Below are 21875 nucleotides of genomic sequence, written 5' to 3' on the forward strand. Positions count from 1 at the left end.
TGTGTTAGCTTCCTGTTACTATCACAAAATACCTGAGAGGACTAATTTAAAAAGGATGATCAAGATAAATGGTGAATGTTTACATTTTTAAAATTTATTACAGTTAAAGACACATTGCCATTAATTAGTCCCCCTCCCAGTACGGCCCCTTGCTTCTAACAGATTTATTTCACTGTTCTTACCACTTTCTGAGGAAGTTCTGGAAGTCCTCTTTCGTGAGTGCCTTAACAAGGTGGACCCAAACTGTTGTGAATGCTGCTGCTGAGTGCCATCCAGTGGAAAGACAAGCTCATAAGAACATTATGGTGTGTCCTCATCCACCTTATTCACCAGATGTGGCACCGTGTGACTTCTAGCCCTTCCCCCAAAGTCAAAACAACCATGAAAGCCAAACATTTTGAATTGATTCAGGATATCGAGCCAGCCATAACAGCATAACTAAAGACACTCATGAAAGAGAACTTACAAAACTGGTTCAGAAAGTGGTAAGAACGATGAGATAGTGTGTTCAAAGTGAGGGGGTAGTGTTTTGAGGGGGATTAATGGCAATGTGTCTTTTACTGTAATACATTAAAATTTTTAAACATTAACCTTATTTATTTTTTTTGGTACTGGGGATCCATTAACCTTATTTTTGAGCATACCTTATATAAAAAGAGAACTTTTATTTTGGCTCGTGACCTCAGAAGTTACTCTCTGTTGTTGGTGGGTCCTATTGCTTTTGGCTTGTAGCATAGAACACGGTGGAACAAGCCTGTAAACTCAGCATTCCGGGAGCCTGAGGCATGAGGATCGAAAGTTTGAGACAACCTGGGCAACTTAGTGACTTACCAAGGTACTGTCTCAAAATAAAAAGTGCAAAAAGGACTGGGGATATAGCTCAGTGTGGGCTCAGTCTCTGTTGCCACACACACACACACACACACACACACACACACACACACACACAGAGAGAGAGAGAGAGAGAGAGAGAGAGGGAAGGAAGAAGAGGGGGAAGGGGAAGGGAACGAGAACAGAGACCTGGTTCCCACAATCCTTGCTGAGGGCTCACCTCCAGTGACCTAAACCCTCACACTGGCCCCCTCTTAATGTTTCCCCTACGTCCCAGAAGTACCAGGCTGGAGACAAGGCCTCTAACACGTGGACCTTTAGGGAACATTCCAGACCCAAAGTGTAGCACAAAGCCTCTTGTCTACATGAGCCAAGACTGAGCTCCGAACCCTGACTTTCTCTTGGTCGGAGCTGGCTCCTGCAGGCAGTGCTGACTCCTCTTCACTCCCCAGGACACAGTGTGCCTTTCCTACCGCATCACCACCCTACTATACCCTTTTAATTCATGTGCTTATTCATGTCTGAGCTTATTGGTTTCTAAAATATGTTCACTGGAATGCCAGTCTTAGGTGAGTTCTAGGAGGAAAAAAAATCCTCCTCCAAAGTGTTTGTATATTATTTGTTCCTTTGGAAGATTTATCACGTGCATTTGTAGTTTTTAAAAGCTCTAAGAAACCTATAATAAAAAGATGTGTTTAAATCTTAGAGTTTTTCTAAGTTGTTTGACCTTTGACATCTGCATGAACTTTCCTTGTTTATCATTTAAAAATCTTTGGACATCCCAGAGAACTTTGGGAGACAGCTTTGTGGTTAATACTGTTTTTCACTGAATTATCTGTTACATAGTGATCCTCCTCCTTCTTCTTTAAACTCCTGTCTCTATGATTTAGCTTCATGATTAATGTAGTACTATCCAGTCATGTTATCTTATTGTTCCTAAGTGAGTCTATCTTACTGCTTAGGAACTGTAAAGTTCCATGGAAGCAAGATCCTACATCCAGCATTCCTTATCTTCCCATAGCTTTTGTGCAGTTTTGAGCATTTGTAACATTTGTCAAATTGAATATGGGAGGAGTAATTGCATTTGGGTTCTCATCCTTTGGTATTCTAGCCATCTAACTATGCCTTACTGTATTTCACAGGGGCTCACTACACACTCACATGTATTCATTACATTGTAACTGCTATATATATCTCAGCAGTGGAACATTATAAATTTGACAAAACACTACATAACAAACCTATTATGTTTGGTATGTAGGAGTTTATTATTTCTAGTTCTAGGGAGGAGGCTGAGTGAAATGAGTGACCCAACAGCCTTTTGGACCTGTTTTTGCATGGGGCTGGAGGAGAAGCCTACCTTGCCTGTTTCTCTATTTGGTGAAAAGTATATGCTTTTCAAAGTTCTTTCAGTGTATCTGTTGCTTATCCCATTTGAGAGAGGAAAAAGAGCTTAGCCTTGCCTGAGATTGTGTACATGATTATTGATGAGCACTTAGGTTTAATCCTCAGTTCTACGACAAAACAAAACAGCATAGTCAGGCATGGTTGTGCACACTTGTAATCCTGGCATGTTGGGATTGCAAGTTCAAGGCCAGATTGGGCTACATAGTGAGTTTGAAGCCAATTTGAGCTATACAGTGAGACTCTGCCTTAAAAAAAGGCAAGCAAATTCCTAGGGTCTAACCCAAACCCACTTGCATACTTACATTTTATGTATGCTTCGAAGTTAGATGTGTTGTTTCAGTGTTAGATTAGAGTTGTCATTCTTTCTTGAAATAGGTGTACTTGGGGCCGGGGATTTAGCTCAGTGGTTCTGGCATCTGCCTTGCAAGCGCAAGGTCCTGAGTTCCATCCCCGGTACCAAAAAAAAATAAAATGGGTGTATTCTATTCAGATGGTTTCTCTTAAGAATAGAAGGGGTAATGTGTGCTTAACTCACAGTGCTTTTAGAAGTATACATATTCATGTTTGTATGAGCTTAGAGAGACATGAGGAAAGATACACATTTGGATGTTCAAATTGAGTATCTTAAGGGATTAATACCGCAGGGAAAATATGAGCTTTTATTTTACACACTTCTGCATTATTTGACTTTTAAAGTTGCTCACACACAAATACGTATTTTGAATTTAAAGTGCCAACGTAGATAATCCCAAATAAAAGGTAGCTAGTACATTCTGGACAATGATTTGATATATGCTAAGCTAATACACTTAAGGGATAAAAAATATATGCTCTGGTTGCAAATGTAACTTGGTGTCTCTGAAGGGGCTCATAATATATAGTATACATTTCTTCCTTATCAGAGTATCCTTTTTTCCTGATGCACAGTTTTGCATGACAGCCCAGTGGGCCTGCAGACTGGACTCAAAAATTAGGCCACTTCACCTACCCCATTGAGGGCAGCTTGTCAAGACAAGGCTTACACTGTGTGGAGAATTCTGTCCCTCTGAATAAGAATAGTTCCAAGAAGAAACAAGAAGAGTGTTCTGAGATATTCATCTTCTCATCCTTCCTAATTTGGCAGAGAAAGGCCAGGTGTGTACTGAGATACACTTCTTAGAAATAAGGAGCTAGGAAGAGGTATTCCCATGATTTTGCATACATAAATTAGATAACCTTAAGGCTCAGGTTTGCATTACCCAGAAGATTGTTCTGTGACATAAGGAGGATAATAACAATAAAACTGTGCCTGCTTTCTACAGAGCAGGCATAGCTTGTGTGTTGGTTCTTGCTAATCCTTGAAGTGACCCCATAGAATGTGGAATTCAGAGATTTCTTGTATAACAACCAAGTTAAAGTTCCTTTGACTAGGTCATTCTTTTAACCTTTAGTTGGTTGCTAAATGAGGAATTGTATGTAGTATGTACATTATAATATTGAACAAAGAACAGAGATGGTCAAGGGAAACTCCATCTTGATGACTGCTTTTATTTGTATAACTCTTACATGCAGTACTATAGTATATAACAACATAAAACTACGGTACAGTACAATCAGCAAAAATTACAGTACTGTATAAACAAGGTGTACCAAGTAAGAAAGACATTGCGGCTCTATAAACAAAATGTATGGAACGGTACACAAAAAAGATGGGTCGTAAGTTGGAACAGTTGTTAAACAGGTAAGTCGTTAAATGAGGACTATCTGTATTACCTTTTCTCTAATGTTGAAGAGGCTGAGTTGTAAAATTAACCTGCTCAGTGGCCAGAGTTATATACATTAGCTGGCTGTACCAGCCAGACACCTTTTCCCAAACAACAGTATTTTCTAGTAGCATTTGAATTTTTTTTTTTTTTTTTGCTTTTGAAGGATGTATAAGGCTCCTGTTTGTATTAGGCATTTATTTGGATTTATTAAAGGAATCCTTACCAGTTGTGGGGGTACTGCAATACTCAGAACTAGAAATAATGAAAAAATTGTGCCTAAAAGTTGTAAAAACTTCATTTAAAAATGATGTGAATTGGTTTCAACTCTACCTCGGTTTGTGTTCACTGGGAAAAAAGGCCAGATTGACACAAAACATGTTTGCATAGTAAACGGTTTACTGAGAGAGTCAGATGCAGTGGTACACTGCTGTAATCCTAGCTACTATGGGCTGAGGCAGGAGGATCATGAGTTTGATGCCAGCCTGGGCAACTTAGCGAGACCCTGTCTCACAATAAAAAATAGAGGCCTGGGGGTGTAGTTCAATGTGAAGGCCCTGAATTCAATTCCCAATACCACCATTACCACCCTTCCAAAAAATGTTAACTGAGAGGTTTAAAAATACCTCTCTTTTTCTCCTGCCAAGTTTTTTTTTTTAAGTTTTTTTCAGTACTGGAAAGTTTTGACATCCTAATTTTTTGTGTAGTTAAATGCTCTTGAGGTATTTGGCTAGTAATTTACACCTTAGCTAAGATAAGCAGACTCTTTGCTAAAGCATTTAGCTGAAAGAAGCAAAATTGAGGTGAGGAAAACGAGTGGCCTAACCCTGTCCTGCCATCCAAGGGAGGACAAGTGTGTGTGAGTGTGTGAGTGTGAGTGTGTGTGTGTGTGTGTGTGTGTAGGTCATGGGCAGGGAAGCATTAATTGGCAGTCCCTGGGCACTCCGGAGAAAACAAACAAACAGTACACACTTGAAATGAAGGTAGCAGAGACAAGTTCTTTAATAAAATTTAAGTAGTTACAATGCTGTTTGTGACCCTTAATCATGATAAATCAACTTGACTGGATCAAGAGACACCCAGGGGATTAGTAGAGCTGGCTCCTGGGTGTGGGGGGGACATGGAGGCCTGGCGTTTGATACACTGCGTGGTCCCTGGACCATTCTTCTCTGACACTGACTGTTTGCCTGCTCTGCTTCCTGGCCACTCTGAACTAAGCAGGTTGACTTTGCCATACCCTTCTGCTATGTTTCTTTCTGCCTTGGAGCCAGCTGACTGTGGATGCACTGAGTCCCCTGTAACTGTGGGTCAAATTGAACTTCTCCTCCTTTATGTTTTGGGTGTCGAGTATTGTGTCTCAGTGATGGGAACACTGACTAATACAGACTTATTAAGTGCCAGCCTCTAAAATACATTATTTACATTAGCTCTTTTAATCCTCTAAACAACCAAATGAGGTAATTGCTAGTATTAACTTCATTTTAGAGATCAAAGTCCAAGGTCACACAGCCAGTGGGTAGTAGAGTAGGATTCAAATCCATTGCTCTTAACCTCTCTGCTGCTATGTTCTGTTAGCCTCTCACTTCTTCTCTTCCTCCCATTTTTCCACTTTTCCATCTGTCTTCAGTGCCCTAGTGTCCAGTGATTTACTGATCCATTCTCTTTTTTTGAAGCAGAACATTTCTTTGTACATTTTAGATATACATAGTGATAACATTCATCATAAGGAATTTGTACCTGTACATGGTATATCTTGATTCTTCTTTTTTTCCCATTCTCTCACCTCCCTTTGACCCCTCCCATTTACAAAAGCTTTGTTTCCATACTGATCCATTCTTGAAGACCAACTTGTATGTGTCTCAAAATGTTGTTTTGCATGACCCCAAATGAATTATTGATAACATTTGAATACAGGTAGTAAATACATACTATACCAATGCTAAATGTCTTGAATTTGATGATCATTTTATGATTATATATTTAGGAAGAAAAGGGATAAAATCTGTGACTTCTTAAATGGTTTTAAAAATTGATAACAAAATAGTAAGGTTATGTATAGAGAGATCAATGGATATGTCGACCATTAGGTAAAACTTGAGTTCATTTTGCTCTTCTTGCAACTTTTCTATAGGTTTTTAAATGTTTGAAAATGTTCTTGGATGATGGAAAAAAAACCGTCTGATACATAGAGATGATGAGACATATGTTCATATATGCTAGCTCTTTTATGTCTCAGAACAGCCCTATGAGCTAGTTGCTGTTATTGTCCTTATTTTAGCACAGGACACTGATGCACAGACCTTGCCCAATGTCATTACAACCAGCAAGGGGAGGGAGGCAGGACTCAAACACTGACATCTATATTTCTGTTTTCAAAACACTCTGCATATGTGTTAGTCTGAGCTATATAGAAATTTCTCTGTTACAATCATTTTTTTGACCTATCAAAAACCATTTTATTTGACTCCCCCTAGGATCGGGCTCATGATGGGTTTGCTGTGTCTTCATGACCAGGCAATGGGCTCTGTGGGAGAGTGTGTCCATCTCACTTGCCACTGTCTCTACAGACTGCCTGGCTGGTGCTGACCATTTGATAAGTTTGCCTGAAAGAATAATAACAGCCAAAACAGCTTTGATTACTTCTCTCCTCTCTCTTCATCTATATTTCATTTTGTTGTCCTTCCTATCTAGGACAACGGATGGCCTTAGTTAGGAAAGATGTAGCCTCATACATAACTGCAACATAATCAACTATTTGATTTCAAGAGAAACCATTTAACTAATGGAGACATTAATTTAAAATATGCCCCCTACTAAGATGACCTCTCAAGCATTTGGGCTCCCCACTGAGCATGCAGTGATTTTGGCTAGAAAGTATGTGGTACTCAAAATGCCATCCTCTCGGATCCTTACTTGAGCAGTAAACACATTCTAAAAACACATCGTGTTGTCTCTAAAAATAAGCGATATTTCAAAATGAAAACCAGTGCAAAAGAAGTTGGCACATCTGGTAGTCAGAAAAGTTGTATGGTTTGTTTGTAGAGAGTGACAAGCCAAGGAACATTCAAACTTGGCCAATTACAAACTTTCCTTCTATCTGTGATGACACCTGGTTTTAAAAATCTGGCTCCAGGCTTAAAGCAGAAAGAACACTGGAAATGGGCAGAGAATTAAACAGCATCATTTACTATCTTGTTTTGTGCAAGGAATTATAAAGAACTGTTTTCTTCTTATTTTAAGGAAAGAACGGAACAAAAAAGTAAAGGCAAGCATGAAACAATAGCAGCAGTAACAAATGACATCTACTAAATACCTACTATGTGGTAGTCAATGTTCTGAGTCCATTATATTTGTTGTTATTACCAGATGCATATCAACCTTATGAGGTGGTGATGTTTTTCTTCCTGTTTTACACAAATTCCAGTAATTTGTCTGAGTCACACAGCTAGCCCATCCCAGGCAGGTGGTCTCCAAAGTCCACACTCAAAGCACTGCATGATTCTCAGTAGCCCGGAGGTGTTCATTATGTATGGCATTACGAAAAAGAATTAAGAATTAGATGGTTGCATGAAGCACAATGGCTCTTGGTCAAACGGTTGTTTGAAACAACTTGTGAGTCAGATGATACCATTTTCCAGAACATTCTCACAGTTGCACATAAACATTACATGTTCCCAAGAAATTCACCATTTGTTCTTACGCTTCAAGGCTCTCATCTGTGATACCTGTCAGAAGCAGTCGGTCTTCTATGGTTAGAAGATGTTAAAGTGGACCAGTGAATTTGGAAGTAGAAAGGGGTAAAGTAAAAAGTGATGAAGACATTGGAGATAGAAAGGCTAATGTTTATTATAGAAAAGGAAGTAGGGGATGGTAGAATAAAAAGAAAAAGATGACGAAAATATGGGGGAAAAAACTAATGTTTCACTATTATAGAACAAGGAAATAAGGTAATTCTAATAATGCTGAGCAGAGGATTATATGGGCAGCCCTGACCAGTGCAAAATTCTATTCCCACTGGCTTTATCTTCCATCCAACCTAACAACCTAGTTAGCATACAGTGGAAAGACATCAGTGATTTGATAGAGTTGGAGATTTTTTTTTTGGTACCGGGGATCAAACTCAGGACCTTGCGCTTGTGAGGCAGGCGGCAGAACCACTGAGCTAAATCCCCACCCCGAGATTTTTTTTTTTAATGGCACAGTGTTTTTACAAGACAATCAGAAGGGCCTCCATGTTGATCAGTATTTAATATTTACTATAACTTTTATTTTCATTCATTCATTCTTAACCTCCTTGGGCAATGTTTATTGTGTACTGTATAACAGACCCAGGCTAAGTGCTTAAGTATGCAAAGATGTCTCAAACAAGGGCTTTGTCTTTAAAAACCAATAAAGTAAAAAAAATGAGTAGATGACAGGCAGGCAAACAGTTAAATTCCTTGTCGTTTTCCATATGCCAAGGCAGCTGTGTTATGGAAATGCAAGGAAGAATTTGTGACATCCACCCAGGGGGCAGTGGGGAATGGAGGCCTTTTGAGCAGGAAACCTTTGAAAGGAGACCTTAAAGATACAGAGATGCTCATTAGGTCAGTAAGTCAGGGCAAGGGTATTCCCAGCAGAGAAGAGGATGAGCCAAGACAAAGGTTAAAATGACATTTCAGTGATCATATAGGTATTTATCAATTCAAAGATACACATTTTTAAAAATCACAGTATCTCAGAAACTGGATACCATGCCAAGTTTAATTATTTGTTCATGTTCTTACTTGTACCTAAAGTCAGAGTATTCCTTACAGTGTGTGGCATTTTAGAGTTGAAGAATTGAATCTTGCTTTGTCTTCAGGTAGTATTTCTTGAGTGTGCTGTTTCAGCTGCTAATGTCTTTGTTTTAGGGGACAGTTAGATATTACTACTTTTTTATTAAATAGGAAACGGACATGAAGTGATTGAATTCCTTGTATGAATATACGACATTCTGTTTGACACAATATGTGACATCTGATGTTGCTTTTAATACCAATAGCTAGTGGTAACAGAACCTGTGGAGACAATTCAGGTTTCTTATGTACTGGACTAGGCACTGAGCCATTACTTTGCCTTTTTCCAAAGTGAAAAAGAAGTTTCAAATGCAAATTAATAGGGATTTAGGATTTGTAAAGTTATTTCATTTATGATGCATTTTACAAAACTGTACCCACCTCCGTTGGTGTCAAGATGAAGCCTTAGTAATGTAGTGTTTGATGAGTTATGAGAACAGAATATCTATAACTGATTATTCAAAGCACAAGAAGATGGATCAGGCTGCAGTCAAGGTTCTGGTTAGTGTATCTGAAAAAATAGAATCAGCAATTTCTGTTGGAACTAATGATCCTGGAAAGTGTCTAAGCATCCTGGAGCCCCAACTTAAGCACCTTAATAGTATCAGGTTTTGCCGCCATTAAATTCTTGTGTGACCACGGGGTTAGTCAGTTCCACTTGAATTTTCCGGAAAGCTGGACTAGCACAGGGCTCCTGCCAGCTACCAATGCTCTGATTCTGCTAGCAGTTTTGAAATGTGGCTGCATTGATGGGCACATCATGATTATGCCAATGTCTTGTTTATCCTTTGGTTTTAGGGCTCTTGGAAGAACATGTTAGACAACATGACATGTAAAGGCACTTTTTAGCTATCGATTTAATTTTGGGGAAAAAGAAAGGAAATTGTGCCCCTCGAGGCTAAAGAAATTACAGTGATCTGTCTACCTGTCTTGATTCCAAATGCATCAATGAAAAAGATGGGGAATTGAGTGAGAAAATTTCAGAGCCTAATTTGTGAAAAATTGAGATCATGTTTATTTTTATTTGTTAGAAGAGGGAATAAAGTGTACAGTTATTGAGGCTTGATCAGGTAGTTGGCAAAAGTGTTTGAAAAAGCATATCCACATAAAGAGAATGTCTAGAATGATTCTATTACTATTTTTTTATAAACAAATCATGATGATATTTTTCCTTTTTCCTCTTTCTTTTCACTTTTCCATAATGACACAGATTTTTGTGGGCTTCTTTTTTTCTTTTCCCTTTGGGGAAATTTTTCTGTAATGGAGGATTTTAACTAATGAAAATGAAAAAAATCGATGTCAAATCTGGTCACTGTGTTGCTTTTCAAAAGCGTAGTTTGTGATTTTCTCATCTTGAGGTTTTTTTAATAGGATATAGTTCCAGTGCCAATGTTTTGGGATAAAGATTTTAAAAATCAAGTTTGGAAAGACACAGCCTTTTAAAGAGGCTTTTTGGAAGTCCAGATTTGGAATGAAGTAAACCAGTTAAACAGGTTTTTCCAGCAGTGTCAACTTTCCCTGCTGGATGATTGGAGATATTAGCTATTCTAGGAAAAAAAAAAAAACTTGGTTAGATACAGGTAATTCTATCTACATCACCTTAACCGTATCTGTAAGGATATTATATGACTCTCAATATAATTCTCAGAATATAATTCACACAAAGAAGGAGTGCAGTTTAACCCTTTTTGTATGAGTGGTGATTATGGAAGAGTTTCTCTTGTAGCATTATGGCTTTTTCACTGCACTTAGGGAAAGCTCTTCGGTATTATCAATACTAAAAAAAGAAGAAGATCCAAGGACTGTCTCTAAAGATGGGTCCTGATATGTGTGCACATATGTGTATTTACTGATTTCTGATGTAAGGGACATGAAAGCTAACCTGATTCATTTGTTTTTAGGGGCTCTTGGCTTTGGGCCTCAGTGCAAGTCCATTGGAAAAGGCAGCTGCAACAATCTAGTGGTCACCAGCAGTCCCATGATGGTTCAGCGACTGGGACCCATTTCACCTCCAGCAAGCCAGGTCTCCACAGCATGCAACCAGATCAGTCCTAGCTTACAGAGGGCAATGAATGCAGCCAACCTGAATATACCTCCTTCAGATACCAGGTCTCAAGTTACTTTTTTTCCCCCCCTTCTTTATGGTATAATCACACCCCATGAGTGTTTTCCTTTCTTTTCCTGAACAGGCACATACTCATATGTACACATACACACACACTCTCTCTGTCTCTCTGTCTCTCTGTCTCTCTCTCTCTCTCTCTCTCTCTCTCTCTCTCTCTCTGTCTCGCTCTCTCTCTCTCGCTCTCTCTCTCTTTCCCCGAGCAACTTTTTCAATTTGAGCTTTGTAGGGCAGTGTGTCTAAATTAAACTAAGTGTGTGCTATCAGACCCTCTTTACTGGGAAGAATGGTTTAATACCTGCTGTCTTGTGCTGTGAGTGATAATAAATGCCCAGCTTGAGATTCTGGGCGCACTGACTGAAGCCCACGGTGTAAATTTGTCACTTCCTGGTGAAGCAGGTCATATCAGAGCCTAGCACACACCTATCTTACCTGCTAGGTCTTCAGTATATACACTGCAGAGTCTCTAGGCTGCTTTCAAGCTGTTTTGTAAATCCATCCATCTATCCACCCACCCGTTTACTCAAATATATATTAAGCACCAACTATCTGCATAATCCAGTAGTCATAAATTTAGGGTACCTGAGTCATATACCTTACATGGTCCTTTGCACAGGCTGGGCATAGAAGGGTTATTATTTCTGTGTTTTCTGGCATATTTGATTCCTTAGCACAATTTTATAGCCTTGAGGTTAGGGTTAGTAGAAAGAATAAAGGTAGAAATAATGAATTTTAAGACTTTATGATATGTCTGGGAAGACATATTTTCATGTCTGAGTTACATAACATTTCAACACAGTGTCTGATTAGGTGGCAGAATAAGTAGGTAGACTAAATGCCATACATACAGCCCCATTGGGAACTTGAGTAGGAAAGAGAAATCACTCCCTCAGATAAGTTTTTCTCTCTCTTCAAGGTTGATGTGGATTGGTGATAAAACCCTCCAAAATACTGCACAATATTTAAGGTGTATTTCTCTTAGAAGTTAATTGTTTCATCTTCCAGGAGTTACTGTTTGGGAAAAATATAATATAAATTTGTTGTGTCTGAGTCCTAGTACTGCCGTTAACTATGATCTTGCAAAGGAGTTTTACTCTTTTGGCCTCTGCTTCCTCTTCTTTGAGATCTGTAACCTACTAAAGCGCCTGATGATTCTAAGACCCTGTTTTTTCTCCCTTTTTTTTCCCCCTTTTTTTTCCCTCTTCCCTCTTTTCCTTTTTTGTTTTCCTGCACTGTCCTCCTAACCACCATTTGAGACTCTGAAATCAGAGTTCCTGGATCATTTATTTATGCCAATTTTTTCTTGAGGTGGAAACTTGTTTTTCAGCTGAGACTTCTTGTGATGGGAAGCTGCTGTCATTTTCCCATTGATGATTATGCCTTGAGGGACTCCTCAGACTTGCTGAGTGCTGCATGTGAAATTAACTGTGCTCATGGGTGGGTGTCACTGGGAAGCCTTCAGCTTCCTATCTTTGGCAGGTCCAGCCCATGCCTTGAAGGCAGAGTCATAATTAATGGAGAAACTGATGGTAGGCAGAGCACAGGCTGCTTAAGCCATGTACCTTATGCAGTCCCTTTCAAGGGTCAGCCAGAGAGGGGTCATTATCTCGGTGTTTTCTGGCATATTTGATTCCTTAGCATAATTTTATATCCTTAAAAGACAATACCTTAAAATGCACTGACAAGTGTTTTTGACTATGTATTCTGTGAGCCCTTCTATGGGGAAAAAATTTTTTTTTGCAGGATAAGCAAAGAAACAGGAGTTGAGAAGTAGCTTGGCGAAGGATGGAACCTACATTCAGCAATTTGGAAAGGTTGCACATTATTTGTGAACTTTAAATGGTTTGTGCGTTCCATCAGAGGAGAGGCAGCAGTCCACCTTAAAGGCATTTTACAGTCTAGAGATAGAGACAATAGTGAAGGAACCAGCTTGGAGTTTTATCTGTCAGGGGCCTGCTGGGGGTAGATGCAGCAGGAGAGGGTATTAATGGTTCAGTCTGAGATGCCTGGCTAGGAAAAGCTGAAAACTTACATTGGTATTTTTTTTTGATTACCTGTGCAATTCTTATTTATTGCAGAACATGCGGAAAGATATTAGGCAATAAATGGTACTCTTCCAGCCATAGGTGGAAGTTTGATGTACACCTGTCCAGCTATATGCAAACACCTATCTAATAAGCATTTACTTTCCACTAAGTTGATCTGTTATTGACATAGGTTTTATATTACATTTTTTAGCTTATGTATTATACACTTTTTTGTAATAAAAGTCTTCATCAGCCTCACAGTTTCTTCCTCCCCCGAGTTCCATCTTATAAAGATAGTATATAAATAAAATTAAAATTCTTACTAGTCTTTTATTACTGAGCATTTTGTTCTTTTCTCTTATTTTAATATTATAAATAATACTTTATTGAATTGACTCTTTAAATCTTTTTTTGATGGTATTTGGGGCACCCTACCACTGAGCTATATGTCCAGCCCTATTTATGTAAGTATGTTTATATTGCTAAACTGAGTGGGCAGGCTTCAATTTGTGATCCTTCTGCCTTAGCCTCCCAAGTAGCTGGTATTAGAGGCACACACCACTATGCCTGGAAGAAATGTACAGTTTTGATGCCCTTATGTTTATTCTCAGATTACACTGCTGAAAAGACCTACTCGTTTATAAATTCACCAATAGTCGAAGAGATTGCTTGTCTTTCCAGACTATATTAATATTAGGTATTATTATTTTAATAAGTTTGGAAAATTGGATGTATAAAATTTTATTTTATATTAATATGCACTTTTAAATTATTGGTAATATTGAATAGTTTTCATGAATTTATTGGCTGCATTTTTCTTTTGAATTCATTTGAACATATTTATCTCTTGGGATGCTCATTTTGAAGAAAGTGCTTCTCCCTTACCTTTGTTGGGTTCAGTTTTATGCTGTGTGTTAGCTTTGATGAATTCCCAGCCATTTTTGACTAGCTCACCTAAGTGTCTACTGCATCTATTGTCTTGAAGATCCAGCAGCCAGTCTCAGTTTAGGCATCTCTAAAACTCTTTACTACAGAGGCCGTCTTACGTATTTTTCCTAAAATGACAAGGCTGAGGCACTGATACAATAACTTTGTGCGATGGCTTCAGATCATAATGTAGCAAATGTTGGGCAGAAGAGATGGTATGCTACTTGCATGGATTTCTAAAAAATATAATTAGCTTTTCTAGTGTTTCCATAGGCATTATGATTCTGTATTTTATGATGGAATACTCATAAAAGCTGCAGGTTTTATGCTGTTTGAAGACATGATGGGCCCAAGACACAGAAAGGCTAGATGATCTGTCTACTGTCACTTAGCCTGTCAGTCACAAAGTTTACCTATGATCTAAAAATGTCGTTCTAGATCCAAAAAGGAACCACATTTGTTTTTATCTTCTAAACCAGAAATTCTTGGAGGTAATTATCTTTTTGTGTGTTGTATGTCCACAAAGCTTAGAGGAGGCCAATAGGGCTGAGAATGACTGTGGGCTTTTTGTAAGTTCTTCATTTTATGCCATTCTGTGTTCAGAGGCAATGACACTTATTTTGGGAGATTTACCCAGGAACATAGATAAGAACTTGTACAGAGTGGGTTTGGTCTTCTCTTCCGTGATCTATGAATACATGAAATACACACACACGCATGAGCATCAGTATGAGGAATTCCACATGATTTTTAAGTTAAGTTAGAACTTCTTTGAAGCTTGGCAATGAACCAGATAATTCAACCTGATAATCATACCTCTTATGGCTCCATGAGAGTTTCTCAGCTCTTCCTTCACCAGCCACTCTAATCTTTTTGCTGATGGTTTCTAGTTGTTTTTCATATTGGTTTTATTTTGTTTGAGATATATCTTCTTTCCTTTCACATACAGTTCCAAATAAAGCAGTCATCAGAAATAATATCCTTAGGATCAAATGAACATATGGAAACAGAGATTTCTCTCAGTATGGCGACACAGTTCTCTGGGCTCTTTGTCACTTTCTTTCCCACAGTCCTGGTATGTGTAGCAGCAGGAGTTACAGGCGAGAATCCTTAGCAACCTTCACACTCACTCAACATATCGTTGCAGAAAGAACTGAAAATTGGTGTTCCAGCCATAGCTTGTGTGACTTTAAGCCTGTTTTACCCAGTCTTTCAGTCTGACAGAGCATGATGGGCCATATGTGAGGACAACAGCAGAGAATGTATGTGACAGCTAGGTCTGTGCCTATCAAACACAGCTTCTTTTGTACTTCCCTAAGGCCCCTGCCACACTCTGCCCTCTTTTTGGTGTCGCTGGGAGGAATTTCACAGAACCTTAGTTTTATTCTTTGTACAACAGAAGTTGTTAAAAAACTTACCTTACATGTTGTATCGAATAATATACAGGGAAAATGCTTTGTAAGCTATAAATAATGAGTAATTATCATTGTGATGATTATTCACTTTCTTAAATCAGAAATGTGTTTGAGGACTTTAGTATGTATTTAGCACTGTGGTAGCTACTGGGGAGATAAAAATCATCCCTTCTGTTGAAAAGCTTTGAATTATATTGAAGAAGATACCACAGCTGCTTCAAGGTGTGAAACAGACACTATATAACTTTTTTGGAAAGAAGAGTCTTACTGAGAGCTAGTTTATTGGGGAGAGATTTCAAGCATTAGAACTTTGAAAGATTAAAAGGTATGGGTAATTGCATAGGAGGGAGACTGGCTGCTTCTTGGAAAAGGCCATTTTTTGGAAGTATTATTAGGTGTTTGAGATAGAAAAAGGGCAGGAGGGAGGAGAGTAAGAGGGAGGGAAGGAGAGATCTGTTGATAGTGCTGCTTTGATGGCAGAGTATGGAATTTGCTTTTTGAAAAGTAAATGATAGCAGTCTTAGAAAACTGAGATGTCCAAGGAGTAAAGCAACGTGCCTACATGGAGTTAATGCTCAGATTTAAATGAAGCCATAGTTAGGTGTAATTTGAGAGAAATGAGAGTCATCTCTCAACAATGGAACAAGGAACATGTCTCACCATAGGCTGCCCTCAAACCAAATCATACAATTTCTTAAGCCAAGTTTACATAGGTGTATAAAATATTTTATTTGTCACTGCTTAAAAATCTACAAGGTTCTAAATTGACATTGATAGGCAAATGCACCCTGAAAGAGTATCACTCAGTGACATACCTCTGGTAAAGCTCTGTGTCTTTATGTTCTATAAACCTTGTCAACCTCAAAGTGTAAGCAAAGTCATTTTTCCCTGCTTCATATAGAACACAATTGCTGATTTAGCTTGGGTCTGAAAACAGTTCTTAAATCTCACTGGGGAAGGGACAAAAAGGCCCTTGACATCCAATCACCAGGAGCCTTCTGCTGAACATTGCAGGAAGAGCACATGCTCCGAGTGTATTAAGAAAATAGCTGAGATGTTTTCTTCCTAATATGCTGTTCCTCACTTCCATTTTATGGAATGGGAGATGAAAATGCTTGTCTTTTTCCTCAGTTCCCGTGCAACAGATTGATGATTAACAGCTGGATATAGTAAACATGTTCATTTTGGGAAGACACACATTTTATATAACATTTTGTTTTGATTAATTTTTTGATCCAAAGAAAGTGTCTTTAGAAAGCCAGTGCAGGTACACATGAATAAACCAAGCTTTTTTGCTATACACTCTATTTGATTTGAAGATTACAGTGCATATTCTGTATGTCTGGCCTCCTGGTGACAAATTTTCTGTCCAAGAGACTTAACTTTTTTCTTTAATTCTTTTTAAGGAAACAATGTCATAAAGCAAAATGAATTTTAAAATGGTCAGAGCTACATTATGAACCAGTTTGATAAGCAGACCATATATTGTGACGCATAAAACATGTGTGGTGAAGGGTAAGATCAGGAAAGGAATTGTTGTAAAAGTGAACCACTGAAGTGAATGATCTCAGCCCAAAGCTGCTCTGATTCAGGAGCTCATTGAAAGCCCAAGACTAACAAGTGTGATTAAGCCCTACATGGCCCTAACACATAATTCCACATATGACTTGATTTCAGTTTGTTACTCTCTTGTATATTATCGCTATATGTTATTTAAAAAATATTTGAATTCAAGGCCTCTTGCATGCCAAGCATGAGCTGTACTACTGAGCTATACCCCCAGTCCATATATTTTTTTTCATTTAAGGATGATTTGATGTTATGACTGAGTAGTGACAACATAAATTGCTCTTTAAAAATCATATGAATTTGTTAATATTCGTGAAACTAAATTGTGAAATTATTAAGTCTCTTGGACCTGTCCTTTGACTTGGAGGATTTATGTTTTTTCAAATCAAGCATGGGCAGGGTGGGGGATTTAGCTCATTGGTTCCACCACCTGCCTTGCAATCGCAAGGTCCTGAGTTCAATCCCTGATACCAAAAAAAAAAAAAAATCAAGCATGGGCATGTATGTTACATCCTGAAATAGATTTTGCTTGAAGGCTGGGACTCTGCTTAAACATGTACAATTGCAATCCCGATCATAGCATGCTTCACATAGTAGGTGCTTAACAAATATTTGCTTATTTGGTTTGGAATGACAGGCATCAGTGCTTTTTCTCTGGTCTCTAATTTCCCCCCATACGTTAAAAAAGCTATTTAATACTAAAGCAAAGGCTATTTATTATTATTAAAGTGCTAACAATATTTATAACAATAAATCTTTTGTTTCATTATTTTAGTATTAGCTTTTATTGTTCTTCTTGGTAAAATGTATTTACCTGGAACTAAAACCCTTAAATTTTATTTTAGCCCAAGAATATGTGTTTAGCCGAGAATGTAATTAGGAGAAATACTTAAAGTGTTGTCAGTGCAATGTTCTTCTAGCTTTTAAGCAATATATATCCTGCTAAAATGTTATTTTTCTTTCTTCCCTTCTGGCTCTTCTTCCAGGTCCCTTCTTTCCCGGGAGTCTCTGGCATCCACGTCTCTGAGCCTGACAGAGAGTCAGTCGGCCCTGAGTGTGAAACAAGAGTGGTCTCAGGGCTACAAGGCCCTCCCTTTGTTTTCTTCCAACCACGGCTCTCAGAATGGCGTGGATCTAGGGGACCTCCTTAGCCTTCCTCCGGGGACACCCATGTCCAGCAATAGCGTCTCTAATACATTGCCACCCTACCTTTTTGGCATGGAAAACAGCCACTCTTCTGCCTACCCTAGTCCCCGGCACTCGTCCTCCAGGTCACACTCAGCCCGCTCCAAGAAGAGAGCGTTGTCCTTGTCCCCACTGTCCGATGGCATTGGGATAGACTTCAATACCATCATCCGCACCTCGCCCACATCTTTGGTCGCCTACATCAACGGATCAAGGGCTTCCCCGGCCAACATGTCCCCGCAGCCAGAGGTATACGGGCATTTCCTGGGTGTGCGTGGCAGCTGCATCCCCCAGCCCTGCTCGGTGCCCAGTGGGCAGAAGGGCGTGCTGGTGGCCCCCGGGGGTCTGGCGCTGCCTGCCTATGGCGAGGATGGTGCGCTGGAGTACGAGCGCATGCAGCAGCTGGAGCACTGTGGCCTCCAGCCCAGGCCGGTCAACAACATGGTGGTGCAGCATGGGCTTCCTGGCCCTGAAGGCCAGCCCAGTGGCATGCTCAAGACCGAGCGCCTAGAGGAGTTCCCGGACAGTGCCCTGGACCTGGCCCCCGCGCCCCCTCTTCCTCCTCTGCCACAGCCCCAAGGCCCCCCACCCCCCTACCATGCCCACCCACGCCTTCACCACCCAGAGCTCCTGGCTCATGCCCAGCCCCTGGCCCTGCCCCAGGCCACTGTGGATGAAGACGGGGAGATGGACGAGGGAGGCAAGCACTGCTGTCGTTGGATAGACTGCAGCGCCTTGTATGACCAGCAGGAGGAACTTGTGCGGCACATCGAGAAGGTGCACATAGACCAGCGCAAGGGGGAAGACTTCACTTGCTTCTGGGCTGGCTGTCCTCGAAGGTATAAACCCTTCAACGCCCGCTATAAACTGCTGATCCACATGAGGGTCCACTCCGGGGAGAAGCCCAACAAGTGTACGGTGAGTTTCTGAAGCCCACTGGTGACCCTTCTTGAGGGCCCAGCTTGCCTTTTTCATGGATATATTTTTACAGACTTGGCACACGGGTCGGGATGGTTTCTTTGTGGAATTTGCATGTTCAGGCGACCCTGAGATTGGACGTGTCTGCCGTTTGAGGAAGAAGGTTGCTTTAGTGGTTATTAGCTGCTGGTTTCTCTCCATTTCTAGTTTCTGTTCTGCAAAGGCACAAGATCCACCACAGTAGGAGAAGCCAATCTGGCGCTTGCACACACACATGCATTGTCCAAAATCTTGGAAAAATGCCTGCTGGGCACAAACTTGGAGTTGCCTTAATGTGCATGGATATGCAAGAACAGAGGAACACACATTGCACCACTACCAAGCTTTAGCACTTTTCCAAAGCAAATACACAGTCTTTTCTTTCCTTGCAATAGCTGGCTGAGAACTGCGGTGAGGAGAGAGGTGGTTCAGATATTTAGGAGAGGAACTCACCACTTAGCAACTTGGCTAGTAAAAATGTTGCTCCGTGCACTCCATGCCTGCACACTATACCTTCTAGGGCTGGAGACTAGTTTATGACTTGTAGTCAGCATAAAAACAGAGAACACCACAGGAGCAGAACCTCACCAACTCTCACCTCATTTTAAGGACAGGGAATTTTATGGGAAGGTATAAAGAGAAGGAAAAGAACGTGTCTTTGGTCTCAAAAGAAGTGGGCCTGCCATCTCTTTCTCCTTCCTTGTTCTTTCCCAACATCAATCCTGGAACTTTTTCTTGGAAAAATTTGCTATTTTTGAATAAAGTGATTCTTAAATGATTTCACAACAATTTCACACCTTACAGAAACTCTCAGGGTTTACAAGCAAGACATCACCCTTGGGATCACAGGGATGGCCCTGTACCATCTCAGACAGCTTACTTAACACTCAGAAAAAGAACAAGTGTTTTATATTAGTTTAGATGGACAGGAATATTTCTTTAGAGTTAGAATCTAGGAATTCTGTATGCTCCCTGGATATTGAGTATGCTGGATTTTCCTAAATATGTGAAATATCTAAATCAATCCAAAAAGGAACTTATTTGGGCTGTGATTCCCAATAGGAGTCCCTTTTTTCTGTAGTATATCATGTTATAAAGAATCTGGACCATGTTTATGTTTGATTATAGATTGGCCAAGCTCTCTGATTCATGTGAAAAAAAAGCAAACCAAATAGCTGATAGCTGTAATGCAATATTAGAAGCACTTCTTCACTGTCCAGAAGGTATATTTTGTAAGAGAGTTTTAAGGATTTCTGGTGGAACAAAATTGCATTTTTTTTTGTTGCTACATTATGCCCCATATTGTGATTTTTTTTTTCTTAAGGAAAACCTGAAGCTGATACATGGTGAGAATGCCAGGCTCTATGAGTGAAAAGAGTAATTACATTTCAGGAGGCAAAACCTTATTCTGTCAGTGGGGTTCTGCATTAAAAATGGCAGAAAGAGAGAAGCAATTGAAGGCAATTCCATTTACTCTGTTTGGAACACACCAGCCTGTTGCAGGAAGAAAGAGATTCAGCCTCTGAAGGAAAACAGCCCAAACTTTCAGTTCTGACTAATCCTGGCTGAAAATAGTTTACTGGATTTGGCTTTACTGAAGTAAACATAAAGGCTTGAATTATCAAAAAAATTATTTTTGGTTTGCAAAATTAATTTTTATGCAATAGGATTCCCCCATTTCCTCACTATTACCAGACTTTTCAAAGATATGTAACTTCATGAAGTTGACTTTTGCTAAAGTTCGTAATGTGTATTAAAAATAGAAGTAACTGAATATAAGTTGGGGGTGAATGTTTGCAGACCTCTGCATAGCTCTTCATTGTGCTGTTCAGGGTGGGTACAGAAGGTAATTTTTCTCTCCTAATCTACCTACTCCCTACTTATAGATGGAATCTTTTGCAAAATTCAGATTGCTAATATAATAGCATATGAAATGTTATGGTGCAAATATATTTATTCAAAGCAGGGTTTCTTAGGAGCCAGCTAATGCTGTGACTCTAGTCTTGGGATTTTTAGCAGAAAGACATCTATTTTCATATAAACATACTTATCATGGACCTGTGTCTTCTGAAGACCATTATATGGCACATGTCATCTGCTTGATTTGTAGGGTTATAGCCAACTGGCAGCAAATAATTTTTTTTTGCAAATGTTTCGGTGTCCTCTTAAGTTGTAGACTATAGATAGAAGACATGCTTAAAGTGGCTGCATACTCTAAAAAAATGCATTTTTCTGCCTTTTGCAAAAATGAATTCTTTATATTCTTGTAGTCAAGACACAAAGAACTTTTTTTTCTTTTTTGGTACTGGGGATCAAACTCGGGTCCTTGCGCTTTCGAGACAGGCAGCATAACCACTGAGCTAAATCCCTGGCTAAAGAACTTTTAACACTGAAATGTTTCACTGTTTTAAAATCTGAAGGTAGTTGATTCAAAACTAAAGTTCCCTGTGAAGTAAAATAGCCACATTCTTCTCTTAGACAAGTGATCTTTGGGTTCACATATTAAGAAGGAACAGTTCACATATTAAGACCCATTTGTCTTTTATGTATATTCAATTGCTGTTAATTTCTGTGTGTGATAGGGTTAGTCATCATTTCACTCATTTGGCCTATTGACCCAAGAAAGGAACCTCTGTGTTTGGTGACCATGACTACAAGTAGTACAAAGAACTTCTGGAAGTTAACAGTAAAAGGAGGGTGTGACCCAGGGCTACAGCCTGCTCACAGTAAGAGGCTGCCACTGGTGTCTTCCTTCAGTGCCAAATTTCTTTTCTGGCATTTTTGGAATCTCTGATCAGGACTCCCCAGCCTTACCCCCAGCATCCTGGGAATCAGATTACTCAGGATTCTAGGTGGCATAACCGGAGGTGGATTGT

General features: G+C 39.5%; 1 protein-coding gene and 1 pseudogene across 3 annotated transcripts in view; both read left to right on the forward strand.

Annotated features, from left to right (window-relative positions):
- LOC147825936 (melanoma-associated antigen 10-like) overlaps positions 1–10692 on the forward strand; it is a 136153-nt pseudogene extending 125461 nt beyond the window's left edge. Inside the window, exon 2 of the transcript XR_015440094.1 lies at positions 1–10692. This exon is cut by the window's left edge and continues 116350 nt beyond it. The product of XR_015440094.1 is annotated as a melanoma-associated antigen 10-like (transcript).
- The window catches only part of Glis3 (GLIS family zinc finger 3), a 466502-nt gene that overhangs the window by 139369 nt on the left and 305258 nt on the right, over positions 1–21875 (forward strand). Inside the window, exons 2-3 of one of the 2 annotated variants that reach the window (XM_004838230.4) lie at positions 10699–10906; positions 17844–18960. In XM_004838230.4, coding sequence (XP_004838287.1) covers positions 10776–10906; positions 17844–18960 — 1248 coding nt within the window. In that variant the 5' untranslated portion in view covers positions 10699–10775. The remainder of the gene's footprint in view (positions 1–10698; positions 10907–17843; positions 18961–21875) is intronic. The other variant, XM_087184003.1, reaches the window with a different exon arrangement.

This window comes from Heterocephalus glaber, unplaced genomic scaffold, assembly GCF_053883595.1.
Source record: "Heterocephalus glaber isolate CG9 unplaced genomic scaffold, H.glaber_assembly_v1.0 deba00001481, whole genome shotgun sequence".
In the NCBI taxonomy this organism is placed as follows: domain Eukaryota; kingdom Metazoa; phylum Chordata; class Mammalia; order Rodentia; family Bathyergidae; genus Heterocephalus; species Heterocephalus glaber.